The following is a 15,057-nucleotide window of genomic DNA, read 5'->3' as shown; positions in this document are numbered from 1 at the left end:
AACATTCTCCCCAACCTTAGTTCATGCCCATGAGTGTACATCTAAGTTCTTTGGCTGCTCTGTTTCCTATACCATTCTTAACCTCCCCCTGTCTACTTTGTACCTGCTATTTATGTTTCTTATTCCCTGTACCTTTTCCCCATTCTCCACCCTTCCCTCTAACACCCATCCACATAATCTCTACTTCTGTGATTTTGCTCCTATTCTAGTTGTTTGCTTAGTGTGTTTTGTTTTTAGGTGCAGTTGTTGATAGTTCTGAGTTTATTGTCATTTTACTGTTCATATTTTTGATCATCTTCTTTTTCTTAGGTAAGTCCCTTTAACATTTCATAGAATATAGTTTGGTGATGAGGAACTCATTTAACTTGACCTTATATGGGAAGCCCTTTGATTCTAAATGAGGCTTTGCTGGGTAGACTAATCTTGGATGTAGGTCCTTGCCTTTCATGATTTTGAATACTTCCTCCAGCCCCTTCTTGCCTACAAGTTGTCTTTTGAGAAATCAGGCTGATAGTCTTATGGGAACTCCTTTGTAGGTAACTGTCTCCTTTTCTCTTGCTGCTTTGAAGATCCTCTTCTCTTTAATCTTGGGAAATGTAATTATGATGTGCCTTGGTGTGTTTCTCCTTGGGTCCAGCTTCTTTGGGACTCTCTAAGCTTCCTGGACTTCCTGGGAGTCTATTTCCTATGCTACACTGGGGAAATTCTCCTTCATTATTTTTTCAAATAAGTTTTCAATTTCTTGCTCTTCCTTTCCTCCTTCTGACACCCCTATGATTCAGATGTTGGAACGTTCAAAGTTGTCCTAGAGGTTTCTAAGCCTCTCCTCATTTTTTTGAATTCTTCTTTCTTCATTTTGTTCTGGTCGAATGTTTATTTCTTCCTCCTGTCCAAACTGTTGATTTGATTCCCGGTTTCCATCCTGTCACTGTTAGTTCCCTGTGCATTTTCCTTTAATTCATTTTTCATAGTCTTCACTCTTTCTTCTATCTTGTGACCATACTCAACCATTTCTGTGAGCATCTTGATTACTAGTGTTTTGAACTGTGCATCTGATAAGCTGGCTATCTCTATATCACTTGGTTTTATTTTTGGAGTTTTGAATCTGTTCTTTCATTTGGGCCATATTTATTTGTCTCTGTGAACATATTGCATAGTAAGGGGTGGAGCCTTAGGCATTCACCAGGGCAGGGCAACCCACATTGCTGTATTGTGGCTCTGTCTGTGGCAGAGGGGTCCGAGATGGAACAATGCTGCTTGCTCTGCTCTTCACCTGCTTTCAGTTACTTGCCTCACTACCCACAAGCAAAGTGGACCCTTCTGGTGCTGATTCCTAGAACGGTGGGTATGTGTACATTCTAGGACTCTGTGGGTCTCTACCTGTGATGCTGGGAGTTTCTCCTGCCACCACAACCCGCATATGTCTTTTCAATCAGCAGTTTTGAGGCTTATTTCCCCACACTGGAGCCCTGTGTTGTGTGGTCTGTCTTGCTCCCCAGTTGTTCCTCCAGGTTTCTCTGCATGCAAATGTGGGACCACCCCATCTGCAAGCCACCCCCTTACCACACATTCTCTCTGCCCTGGCTGCCCGTCTCCACCCCTCCTACCAGTCTGAGTGAATGTGTCTTCTATAACTCTTTGGTTGTTGGACTTCCATACAGTTTGGTTTTCTGGCAGTTCTGGTTATTTTTGTTCTTAAATTTATTGTTGTCCTTCTTTTGGTTGTGCGAGCAGGCAAAGTGTATCTAACTATGCCTCCATCTTGGCTGGAAATCTGTCTATGTCCTTCTTGAAGTCCTCTAAGATTTTCCTTATATATTGGGTGCTCCATGTTTGTGCATATATGTTTACAATGTTTATGTCTACTTGATGCATTCTCAAAAAGAAAAGAGAATTAAAAAAAATGAAATTCTAAGGCACCTCTGGGCAACATCAAGTGTAACAATGTCTGCATCATATGGGCACCAGAAGATGAGAGTGAGTGGGGGATAGAGAACTTTTTTGAAGGAATAATGGCTGAAAACTTCCATAACTTGGTGAAGTAACATAAGTTCAGGAAAAACAGGGAGTCCCAATCAGATTGAACCCAAAGAGACTCACACTAAGACATATCACAACTAAAAATGGCAAAGGTTAAAAACAAAGAAAGAATCTTAAAGGCAGCAAGCAAGAGACAGTTACTTTTAGTTACCTAAATGGGGCTCCAAAAGCCTGCCAACTGATTTCCCACCAGAAATACTCAGGAAAGAGGGATTTGTATGAAATTTTCAAGAAGATGAAAAACTAAATGAGTCATTACCACCAAACCAATATTGCAAGAAATGTCAAAGTGCCTGCTTTAAGAAGAAATAGAGAGAAAAACATAAGTATAAAAACCAAAATAACAATAAGTAAATATCTAACAATCATAACCTGAAATATAAATGGATTAAATGCTGAATGAATAAGAAACATGACCCATATATATGCTGTCTACAAGACACTCATCTCAGAACAAAAGATACACAAAGACTGAAAGTGAAGTAATGGAAAAACATTCTATGCAAATGAAAACAACAACAAAAAACCTTGGGTAGTTATACTTATACCTGACTAAATAGACTTTAAAACAAAGGCCATAACAAGAGACAAAAAAGGTCACTACATAGTACAATACAGAAGGGATCAATCCAACATAAGGATACAACCCTGGTAAACATATGCATCAAACATAGCAGCACCTAAATATATAAAGAAAATCTTGGAGGATATTAAGGTAGATATCAACAGAAATACAGTGATAATAGGGGATCTTAACACCCCAATGGATAGATCTTCCAGACAAAATTTCAACAAGGTAGCAGTGACCTTAAATGTCACACTGGATCAAATTGTCTTAATTGATATTTACAGAATATTGCATCCCAATCAGTGGAATATACATTCTTCTGAAGTGCACATGGAACAGTCTCAAAGATAGACCACATGTTAGGACACAAAGTAAGTCTTAACAAATTTAAGAAGATTGAAATCATATCAAGCATCTACTCTGACCACAATGGTATGAAACTAGAAGTCAACTACAAAAAGATACCCTGAAAGACATTCAAACACATGGAGGCTAAATAGACTGTTACTAAACAATGAATGGTTTAGCCCTGGCCCATGTGGCTCAGTTGCTTGGAGCATTGCCCCAAATTGAAAGGTCATGGGTTCTAATCCTGGTCAGGGCACATGAAACCATAAAAATCCTAGAAGAAAACATAGGTGGTAAAATCTCAGACATTGCTTGTAGCAATATTTGATATATCTCCCCAGACAAAGGAAACAAAAGGAAAAATAAGCAAATGGGACCTCATCAAACTAAAAAGATTTTGTACAGCAAAGGAAACCATCAACAAAATAAAAAGACAATCCACAGAATGGGAAAGCATATTTTCTGATATATCGGATAAGGGGTTAACATCCAAAATGTATAAAGAATTTACAAAACTCAACACCAAAGTAAACAAACAAACAAACAAATAAACAATCCAACTCAGGCAAAGGACCTGAACAGATACTCCTCAAAGAGGACATACAGATGGCCAATAGACATATGAAAAGATGATAAACACCACTAATCATCAGAGAAATGCATATTAAAACCACAATATCACCTCACACCTGTCAGAATGGCTACCATAAATAAATCAACAAACAAGCACTAGTAAGGATGTGGAGAGAAGGAATCCCACTTGCACTATTGGTGGGAACACAGGTTGATCCAAACACTATGGAAAGCATTATGGAGATACCTCAAATAATTAAAAATAAATCTGCCTTTTAACCCAGCATTCCTATTTGTGGGAATATATCTGAAAAGTCCCAAAACACTAATTCAAAAGAACATAAGGACCTCTCTGTTCATTGTAGCATTATTTACAATTGCCAAGATATGGAAATAGCCCAAGATTCCCTCAGTAGATGAACTGATAAAACAACTGTGGCACATTTATAAAATTGAATACTAATCAGTCATTAAAAAAAGAAAATTTTACCCTTTCGACAGCATGGATGGAACTGGAGAACATTATGCTAAATGAAATAAGCCAGTCAGAGAAAGACAAATACCACATAAGTTCACTTACATGTAGAATCTAATGAACAAAATAAACTGATGAACAAAGTAGAAACAGAGGAATGGATAGATGCATCTTCCTCCTCTACCCCTTCTATTGTCATTTCACACTTTCTTCATCTGCTGTCTCTCATGTGGGGAGACCTTGGAAATCTTGTGTTGGAGGTAGAGAGCTTCCTCTCCCCCGAGTGCCCCATGAATTGTTTCCAAATCTCAGCAGTAATTTCTTATGTCTGAGACATAGACCTACTACAAAACCACCTTTTAGAGCAGTTTGCTACTATAAGACACAAGTCAGAATACACACTCTCTAAAAACTGAAGCAAACTTACATTTTACGTGGCTAGTCATAGTGAGGTATTACAATAAATACATGACTTAAAATATTGTACTTTTGTAACCTAAAGACCAGGTAACATTTTTATTTGTTTTTAAGTCCTTTCCTAGCATGTTTTCCTAAATAGCATGCTTCCAATATCCTCTGAGAAAGCAGGAAGGGAAACCAACCCTCAGTCAGTGCACCAAACAGCTGCAGAGCTTATGACCACTCTTGCTTCCCAAAGATGAGGGAAACAACATTTTTGTAATGGTTTCAAACTACAGTTTTACAAAGGAAGCAATATAGAATCCAGGAAGCTACTATCTCTAGGAGACTTTGTGGAAGACCTGGAAACATTTATGTGGTTGTGTTTTCTCATCTAGAGACAAGAGTAACACTGTCCATCCTGCTTACCCCTCAGGGTTGCTGTAAAGGAAAAAGTAAGACACTGTTTGCACAGGTCCTTTGAAAAAGTCACTATATATTCATGACTTGCTGAAGAACTCTGTAGAAAAAATACTCTGGGTTTAAAAATACCTTATCCATTCCTGCTAACACTAGATAGCTGAAGGAATTGACTCTTGACACTATTCAAAGTTTGTGATCAGATGACAATGTGACCCTCCAATAAAGAAATATTTGGTTTTTTCTTCTCTTAGGAAATAATTGTGTAAATCCAACACTTTATAGTCATATCAGTTAATTTTAAAACAAGCTCATTACTTTGCTAGCCTATTTCTACTATATAATCAATTTATACATGCATATGTTAATAGGACCCATCAATATATAGCCTCATCTTCAAAAAATCTAAATAAAATGATTTCCTATCATCTTGCATATCCCGAAGTGGTCAAGTAAAATGCAGAGAGTGGGATTCCAGGATAAACTGGATCCATGGTGTAGAATGAACTCAGAACAAATGCCTCAGGAAACAGTAGCTCTTAATTCAGGTTCCTGTAGCCCAAGCCTTGAACTCCCACCTCCTTACCAGGTTTCCTTTTCACTGCTGAGGTGGAACCTTCTGGGGGCTCTTCTCTGTATCTGCGTTCCGCGGAGTCCTCACTGTTGATCTCTGCACAGAGGACAAAAATCCCTTAGAGTTTCAGGGAGGCTCCAAGGAGCCTGCGGACAGGAAAGCCCATGAGAAGAGCGCTAGGCAGACCTAGAAGCTAAGCCAACTCAGGTCCCCCTGTCTGTGCCCTAAGGTGTGTGCCTGGCAGGTTACTCCAGTTCCTACACAGAAGGTGGTGAGATTCAGGCACAGAGGGCAGCTGTGCCCATCCTGCAGCAATTCTTCCCCCCACAGTCACTCTGTCTCCCACCTCCACCTGCCTCTTTTTTTCATTCTCATTTTAATTCTTCACTTTCCTATTGGCTCAAACGATTTCCACTAATTATGCCTGATGATGGCACGTCTTTACAACTCTCCTTGGCTTCATGTGTTTCGTTTTCTCTCCTGTAATGAATATCTTGGTTCTTTGATTTTTCCTTAATTCCTACATCTGTCACTTTCTTCTCTTACATAGAAATAGTGTGATGTCTATGCTTAAGTCAACCATTTCTGTTTTGATATTTTTCCAATTACTGGGGACACTTTTCTGCTGAACTTGCTGCATAAGGCACTGGTTCCCTCCCCTTCCTACCTCTAACCGAGGCCTACAGCACAGCCTCCATGGGCCCTATGACACGTCCCAGACCCTTGCCCAGTACTGTGATTCACATCACACACACTTTCAGTCAGCCTTGCCTATTATTTCAGATGCCTGGTTACAGTCAGTCCTTCCTTGGGCTTCCCATTCAACTCCTGAGTTGAAAAATGGCTTTTCCTTCTTTATGTTCTCTGGATCTGTAGGGCCGGAATTCACTGGGATTCCACGGTTGGGTAGCTCTGCTCCCGGACCAAATTGCAAAAACAGAGAATTTCACTTCTCTCTTCAGAGACAATGAGCACCCTCACTGCAGTTAAGCCCTTCTCCCTGTAATCCCACTGCACAGAGAGCTCCCCCACCCTCTCCTTTCCTGCTGCTCAGCTCTGTCCTTCCTTTGTGCCTCTTTTAACTCTGGTTTCTTTATTTTTACTTTTGTTTCTACTTTTCAGAGGAAAGGCCTACTTTCATCTGAGAGGGTTCTCAGGCCATTTTCATCACTGTGGATACCTTACCTTCTCAGTGGAATTAGAATCAGCCCCTTGTGCCTTCTTTGTGGAGACCGTCTCCTCCAATCAGACAATGCTTGGTCCTCTCTCTGCCAGTTCTCTATTCTCGACATAGTGCTCTTGGTGTCTCCCCATTTTTACTATTTATTGATATTTATTTCCCTCTATATCTTTTTCTGTTCATACTTATTTCTCTCCATTTATTTTACCATTGCGCACCAGGGCCCAGCAGGGTCCAGAGTGAAGCAAAGTAGTTGTCTACAGCACAGGAGGTGCTGAGAGCGAGATCCTCTTCACACAAGCTTTTGGGTCCCTGTTTCACCCTTGACCTGACCCTGCTGTGCCCTATGTGAACCTTCAGTTTATCCATTCTCTGTAATGTTTCCTACTTTCTCCTGTTGTATTTCTTAATTATTTTTGTGACCTGTGAATGCCCTTTCTATATCAATTTTGTCTTTATGTTTTCTCCATCTTAAGCATTCCCATCATTACTGAAGTTCTACTGTTGTGACTGTATCTACCACACTGAGTCCCTCCACCTGCCCATTCCCCTCCACACTCATCAAACCCAGGTACTCAGTCTTACCTGCTGCATCAGACTGTTGGGCACATTGTTCATTTGCTTGTTGGCTTTCTAGTGCATCATTGTTGTCAGTGGTTCTATCAACCATCACATTTATCTCTTCTCTTTCAGGGAGTTGCTCTGAGAGTACATTACAAGATGGGGCTGTAACTAGATCACACTTTGATTCATAGATATTTTATTTGACCCCTGCATCAATCAGGGTCCAAAAGAAAAATAAAATTCAAAGCTCTCTAAGCTTTAGAGCAGAGGGAATTTAATCCAGACAATTAGTTATACAGCTGATGGAAGAGCTGAGAGGTCCAAATGGATGAATGTGGCAGCTTGAAAAATAGCCAAGAGGAAGGTATGCAATGGGCTAAGGGTGAGGTCATGTCCCAAGGTCACCAGGTAGAAAGAAGCTATACTATGACTGGCGTGCTTGGTGGGAAGTGGTGTCATGGGGAAGATGCAGTTGCTGTCAGAGTTGAGGCCCGAGAAAGTGACAGCAATATTTACCAGCTTCTCCCTTGCTCCCACTCTCTAATCTCTTGCTAGTGTCTACCAGGTTAGGAACTCAGCTGGACGCAGTACAAGGGAGCTGGCAAGCAAGTCTGTGGGGGTCTGTGGCCAAAGTTAGAGGGCAGAGCAGAGCAGGAAACAATAAGGAATGAATCTCTGAGTAAACCTCCTAGGACCTGCACACCCCCTTCCCCATGGTGAACCTCCTCTATTCATTATTGATTCCATCAACCCATCCCACTCTGTTCCCACCAACCCCAATAGTGTGTGGATGGATAAACGTTATTTTCATTGCAGCTTGACTTTTTTTTTACTTAGAGCTATTTACTAAGCAAAGCAATTTATAAAAAATATGATTTACAAAATTCATTCTCACAATTTTGACATAAAACTTAGGCCCTGGTGCATTCTAATGCAATATCCACAGTTCCTTGGAGCCACCTCTTGGAAGGAGGGGCATGAGACACAGCCTTTTCTGCCTCTGTGCATGTCACAGTCAACCATTCTACATGGACACATTTCTTGGTTGTTTGTTTGCAATATTTGGGTCATTGCTTCCTCCCCACCACACCCCCCTACACACACACACACACTCAGTGAATCGCTTTTTTGCCCATTACTCATCACTATTCCTTCCTCTCACCCCTCTGCTCTCACCAGCTCGCTGGTAAATGAAGCACTAAGAATATGGATTGATGCATGTTGGATGTTTTACACTCTTAAATATTAACTTTTTGAGTAAATGTGACTTGTGTAAAGTATAAAGATTTTTGATCTCAAAAATCATTCTGAAAGGTTTTTTTAAAAATAAAAATGTATTACTAATTTAGAACATCCTTTCTCGAATAATACATCCCTGTGGAGGCTACATAATAATGCCTTCCATGGTGTTTTAGAGCAGCGCCAGACCTGCAGCCCCGGAGATGATGGGAGAGGGTTTGCACAAGATTCACATGGTATCTGTGGTCCTGTGTAAGGGACCCAACACCTGAGAGACCCTGGCCCAGGAGGAACACTCATCACCTCTACCCCACTCTTCTCACTGCAGTGCTGGCCACACTGCTGGGTGTGACGTCAAAGCAAGGCTGCAGCCAGGGTCAAGCGAGACAGAGGCAGAGAGTGGAACCACGTGCACAGGCAATAGGTCCAGCGCCAGGATGGCAGGAGCTGGCAGCACATGCAGGAGGTAGGGAAGGACCGTCCCTCCCAGCAACCAGGAAAATGAAGACTCTGTTATCTGAATCTTTGGGGAAACTGCAGATGCAAAGAATGACTATTCTGAACAATCAGCACTAAAAAGAATCAGCCCTCACCGCCCCCCCCAGCACATTCCAGAATAAGACAAGAATGGCATATGATCATAAAACAGTTACTAGGAACACACCAATGTCATTCCACGGATGTGGGCCACTCCAAGACAGGCTTGGATATGAGTTTTCACCAGTTCCTGGGGGAAGAAATAAGAACTTGATTTCAGAAATTTAAGTACAGGCTGTGTTGTTCTCCTCTAGACCCACATAAATCTTTACAAAGTTTGATGATTCCCTCCCCCAGATATCAATACAGATCCCATCTGGACCTGGGGGTTCCCATGTGACTCTTGCCATCCACTACACTGCTGGCCTCGGCCAGGCCATCTTACTGAGATTGTTCACAAGCCACTCAGTAACTATAGATGGCTTTTCATGTCACCCAAAGCCACAATGAACTATCTTTTTAGAGCTGCCTTTTACTGGTGCCCTTACCTTACTTCCTACAAAATCTTGTTCTCTCTTCCCCATTTCCCTTCACACCACACCATGACTCTGCATGTCCGTATTTCTGTATTGTTGGACTTTTCATGAGATTCAGCGTCTGATTTCCTGCACTTCCTCCAGCTCCTGGTATTCTTCTTTCTGTGTGTTTCTTTCTGCTTGTGTTTCCCTATTTTTGTCTCAGGCTTCTGTCTTTTTCATGAGACTATTGGTGTGCACAGGATTAGGAACACAGGCTCTGTGTTCAGAATGCCTGGGTTTATGTTGCCAGTTTGGCCCCAAGCCAACTGCATACACAGTCTCTCTAGATTTCAGTCTCTTTTTTCACAAATGGGCAAATAGTGATACTACCCCAAGGGCAGCTGTGAGCACTAAGCCCACAACTGCATGAATAAATGTTCAATAAGTAAGCTCTTAATAATATGGTTGTTTTATTGTGTCCTTTACTTCCTTCTCCTGTCTTTCATTTCTCTTCCTTCTCTCTCTCTCTCTCAAATCATAACCATCCCCTCCTCCACATCTTACCACTTCCCTTCTTCTCTCCCCACATGATTGCCCATCTCCTTGAATACTCCTGCTCTTGAATAGCCTCCCCCATATTTAAATCAGTCCCATTTTCTGTCATCATTAAGGATCTCCTCTGTGATGTTGACTGTGTGCCCACAGATCCTAGTCCTTCACAGCTTCACACTGATCTTCTCCTACAGGGTCTTCCTAAATCACAGTTACTTCCAGGTCAGCATTCTCATTAAATCTGGTTTCCTGACACGCTGGGTTCCTGTTCCTTTGTCTTGATTATTGGGCTTATGGTCTCTTGTCACAGCTACTCCTCCAGGATTGACCTCTGGGCCGATGCTCATACACATACCCCCCACTGCCTCTTCAGTTCCTCTACAGTTCTCCCCAGATTCCCAAACCTTACTCTGGCCTCAGACCCCACCTCCCTTTCTCCTTTCCTCTTAGCAGATGAGAAACAGTTTTTATTTGGTTGCAATCACCTTGTTCAAGGCTTAGTTGGTTATCAGATTGCCCCTTTTCTACAGCATTTTCCAGGAAATTTTGTATGTTTGGTATCTCTGAGAGAAGGCAAGAGAAAAAGACAATTAGAGATTTCCATCCAGAAAAGTGATATCACCTCAAATTACACATTTAAGAATTCCCACACATGTTGTAGAGAATGTGTTAATAAAACCTTTTCCCCTTCTTGAAAAGCAAATTTGACTTTGGGTTAATTTTCTTGCTCATTACTCTGGAAACCTGATGAAAGTGGCCTCCCTCTGTGTTACTAGGCCAACACTGGGTTTAGGGTGAAAAATGAGCAGTGACAGTATGTAGGCAAATGGCATGTGACCTGGGAGGGACTAGATATGAACTCTAAGCCATATTTGGTCTTCCTCCAATGTGGTGACTCTTGTAAGTCGGCTCTTTCCTTGTGGGGTTGTGGTAAGTTATGATTTTAGAACCGTCACATGAGACACTGACTCCCATGGGCACGGTGTGGCTAGAACAGGGTGGATCCTACACTCATAGCTGAGCTGTCACTCGAGGCAGGTAGTATTCAACTGGATGGACTGCTGTGTGAACCACTACAAAGAGTCTCACAGAAGGGCAGCAACTGATGCCACCCTTTAGGGATGCTATGTTTCTTGTCATTTGTTCTTCTAAGTAAATCTGATGCCACTGTGTCTCTGCTTGTCCTGTGGGTCTAAATGCCTAGTCGAGCAGACCTCCTGGTGGGTGTTGTACTGTAGCCATTACATCATAAGCTATGGGAAGCTCATGACATGTCTGTTTTCTTAACTGCTGTAGCCCCACTGCCCAGCACAGTGTTTGGCACGTGGTAGGAACTTAATATACACTTGTGGGAAAAAATGGGCCCTGAACATCAAAAAGTCAGTAATAAACCTAGTTACCATTTTTGAAGACTTTGTAAATGTCCTTTAAGTCAGGGAATTTCTCCATGATGGCCTTGCTGAACAAAGCAGCCAGAAGAGGCAGGTCAAACGTGTCCTCCAGGTCAGTGAGAGTATCGTATATAACTTCTTCTACAGTTATCCGTTTTGTGGAATTTTGTAGAGACTGCTGAGAAAATAGTGAATGGGGAAAATATAAATACAGAAGAGCCCTAGAAAGTGATTTTATTGTTAATATATGACAATTTTCCTAGATAGTATCTTCTGATGTAAAAATTTAGAATTTGTATATGTTTGTATGACCACTAAGTGGAACAACTAAATCTGTCTTCTTTGAAAATATCCGTTTGTGAATTTGATCTCCTCACCCTCATTTACAGTAGATGGAAGGAGGAGCAATTTTGTAGAACAAAAACAGGTTCACGTTAAGTGATATGTATCCCTTGCAGAGCCCGGCCAAATGTTTTAGGAATTGACTTAGCAGGTGATGAGCTGCTGTTCCATTGACTGGAAAATGCTTTTCCCTTCCCCAGGACAGACTCAGCCTGGAAGGGTTCAGGGAAGCCAGGTGATGATTTTTTCCTTCCTGTGAACTTTGCCATAAAGTAAGTCTATTCATAGGGAAAGAGAAAACTTGTACTCTGCATTTCCACTTAAGTTTTTTGCTAAAATTAACAGAATTCCAATGCTCCAGAAATACCAACAGAAAAGAAAAAAATAGGAAAGGGGGTGAATATTGTGGTTTCTCCATAATGTCAGTATCTCCACAATTGAACATTGTGGAGAAACAATAGCAAGCATTTACTTTCAATTGTCCTAACAAGACATTTATTCTCTGGGGATTTTAATGTTCTCACATTAAAAGTATTTAAATTGATATTCATTGACATGAAATGTTGTGGCAATTATTATTTCATTAAATGAAATCATTAAGCTTACTCATCCATTCATTAAAATTAATGTTTTTTCTAATTTGTGCTATATTGTATATATAAATCCTACAAGATGTTATTCATCTGTGGATCCAGCCTGTCTCCTGGGCTATTCACCAAACTCTGGGGGCACCACGGGGCACTGTTCCTTCAGGTAGGAGCAGGACTGTTTCCAGTAATGCCTGTTTCTCTTCTCCCTTCTGACCTATAGGAACACTTACAACAGTACATGAGAAGGTCCCCACAGTTGTCTCATTGTTCTCTGACATTTGACTCCAAAAATATAAAAACAGTTTAGCACTGTGTACTGGATTGTGACAAAGTAAACCTCACTTACTTCATATTTGTCATTGGTGATGAATTCACGGTCCCGGAGAAGTTCAAGGAAAGGAAATGTACTCTTTACTGCATGTGAAATTTCCACCTTATATTTTTTGAAGATCTTGCCTGCAGTCTCCTTAATACTGTTATAAATCTGGCCTTTTGTAGACATTCTAGAGAGAAAGGATATCATGATAAAATGGTAGAACAATCTTTGGCTGTAGGTCCCCACTTTTCACAACTTTGAATATTTCTTTCCAATCCCTTCTAGCCTGAAAAGTTTCTTTTGAGAAATCAGCTGACAGTTTTATGGGAACTCCCCTGGAGGTAACTAATTTCTTTTCTCTTGCTGCTTTTAAGATTTGCTCTTTATCTTTAACCTTTGGCATTTTAATTATGATGTGTCTTGGGGTGGGCCTCTTTGTATCCATCTTGTTTGGGACTCTCTGTGATTCCTGGACTTGCATATCTATTTCTTCCACCAAATTAAAGAAGTTTTCTTTCATTATTTTTTTCAAATAGATTTCTAATTTCTTGCTCTTTCTCTTCTCCTTCTAGCAACCCCATGATGTGAATGCTGGATCTCTTGAAGTTGTCCCAGAGGCTGTTTACACTATTCTCATATTTTGGATTCTTTTTTTCTTCTTATCATTTGATTGTTTTTTGCTCCTTTATGTTCCAAATCATTAAGTTGATTCTCAGATTTATTTATTTATTTGTTTGTTTTTACTGTTGTTCATTTACAGTTGTCTGCATTCCCTCCCCACAATTCCCCCCACCCCAGGCAAATCCCCCTCTTTCCCTTGTTTCCAACCTCCCCCTTGTTTTTGACCATGTGGCCTTTATAGTAGTTCCTGAAAACTCTTCCCCCATTATCCCCTCCCACCTCTCCTCTGGTTACTATCAGATTGTTCTTAATTTCAGTGTCTCTGATTATATTTTGCTTGCTTTTTTATTTTCCTGATTATGTTCCAGTTAAAGGTGAGATCACATGGTATTTGTATTTTACCACCTGGCTTATTTCACTACCATAATGCTCTCCAGTTCCATCCATGCTGTCGCAAAGGGTAGGAGCTCCTTCTTTCTCTCTGCTGCATAGAATTCCATTGTGTAAATGTACCATAGTTTTTTGATCCTCATTTTGTACTCATTTACTGATGGGCACTTAGGTTGCTTCCAGCACTTGGCTATTGTAAATTGTGCTGCTATGAACATTAGGGCGTATGGGTTCTTATGGATTGGTGTTTCAGGGTTCTTAGGATATAATCCTAGCAGTAGAATTGCTGGGTTAAAAGGCAGTTCAATTTTTAGTTTTCTGAGGAAACTCCATATTGTTTTCCACAGTGGCTGCACCAGTCTTCATTCCCACCAACACTGCACTATGGTGATTCTTAGCTTTTTTTAATCTAAGCTTAAAACCACACAACTGCTGTTTCCCTGTAAATTGTTCTTTATTTCAATTACTGTATCCTTTGTTTCTGACTGGATCTTTTTTCTGCTGTTAAGGTCCTCACTACATTCCTTGAGCATCCTTGCAACCAATGTTTTGAACTCTGCATCTGATATATTGCTTATCTCCATTTCATTTAGCTCTTTTTCTGGAGTTTTGATCTACTCTTTCATTTGGGACATATTCTTTGTCTCCTCGTTGAGGCAGCTTCCCTATATTTGTTTCTATGTATTAGGTAGAGCTTCTATGACTCCCTGTCTTGGTAGTGTGGCCTAATGTAATAGGTTTCCTGTAGGGTCCAGTAGCATAGCTTCCCCTATCATCCAAGCTGGGTACTCAAGGTGCAACCTTTGTGTGGGCTGAGTACACCCTCCTCTTATAGTTGAGCCTTGGTTGCTGTTGGTAAGTCAACAGGAAGGATGTACCCAGGCCAGTCAGCTGCAAGGACTGGCTGTGACCACTTACCAACAACCTCCACCTTTCATGGAGGATTAGCTGTGCAGAGACAGAGAGGTGGTTCTCCAAGTGGTCTGTAGTTGTCCACTGGGTGTGCTGGCTCTGGGGTTTCTTGGGTAGTACAGGCCAAGGTCAGGGCCCACCTGGGCCTATGTCAGAGCATAGGTTTGTCTGGGGCCAGCCTGACTGAGCTATAAAACAATCTGAGATGGCTGCTACTTGTGCTGGGCTTGGAGATTCCCAGGTGAAGCCAATCTGTGAATCCAAGCTGTCTGCTGCTAGTGCTGGGCCTGGAGCTCACTGAGGTCAGCTGTTGCTTTTTGGGGGCGGTGTCTTTTTATTTTCTTTTTATTTTTTAATTATTTTTTCGATTTCTTAATTTTATTGTTGTTCAAGTACAGTTGTCTGCCTTTTCCTCCCATCTCTCCCCCCAACCCCAGCCATCCCTACCTCCCTCCCCTGATTCCAGCCCCCCTTGGTTTTGTCCATGTGTCCTTTATAGTTGTTCCTGAAAAACCCCTTCACCTTTCCCACCTACCTTTATCCCCTCCCATCTGCCCTCTGGTTACTG

At 41.3% G+C, this 15,057-nt stretch overlaps 1 protein-coding gene across 5 annotated transcripts in view; it reads right to left on the bottom strand.

Annotated features, from left to right (window-relative positions):
• LOC112307903 (nuclear body protein SP140-like protein) overlaps positions 1 to 15,057 on the bottom strand; it is a 106,593-nt gene that overhangs the window by 77,020 nt on the left and 14,516 nt on the right. For 2 of the 5 annotated variants that reach the window (XM_053919173.2, XM_024564075.3), the window contains exons 2-8: positions 12,597 to 12,753; positions 11,328 to 11,496; positions 10,413 to 10,490; positions 9,045 to 9,107; positions 7,163 to 7,279; positions 6,169 to 6,309; positions 5,410 to 5,493 (exon numbers count right to left, since the gene is read on the bottom strand). In XM_053919173.2, the coding sequence (XP_053775148.1) occupies positions 5,410 to 5,493; positions 6,169 to 6,309; positions 7,163 to 7,279; positions 9,045 to 9,107; positions 10,413 to 10,490; positions 11,328 to 11,496; positions 12,597 to 12,753 (809 nt within the window). The remainder of the gene's footprint in view (positions 1 to 5,409; positions 5,494 to 6,168; positions 6,310 to 7,162; positions 7,280 to 9,044; positions 9,108 to 10,412; positions 10,491 to 11,327; positions 11,497 to 12,596; positions 12,754 to 15,057) is intronic. The other 3 variants (XM_053919174.2, XM_071220738.1, XM_045198181.2) reach the window with 3 other exon arrangements.

Source organism: Desmodus rotundus, chromosome 2 (assembly GCF_022682495.2).
Source record: "Desmodus rotundus isolate HL8 chromosome 2, HLdesRot8A.1, whole genome shotgun sequence".
NCBI classification, from domain to species: Eukaryota; Metazoa; Chordata; class Mammalia; order Chiroptera; family Phyllostomidae; genus Desmodus; species Desmodus rotundus.
This window is presented reverse-complemented; position numbering and strand designations above follow the sequence as displayed.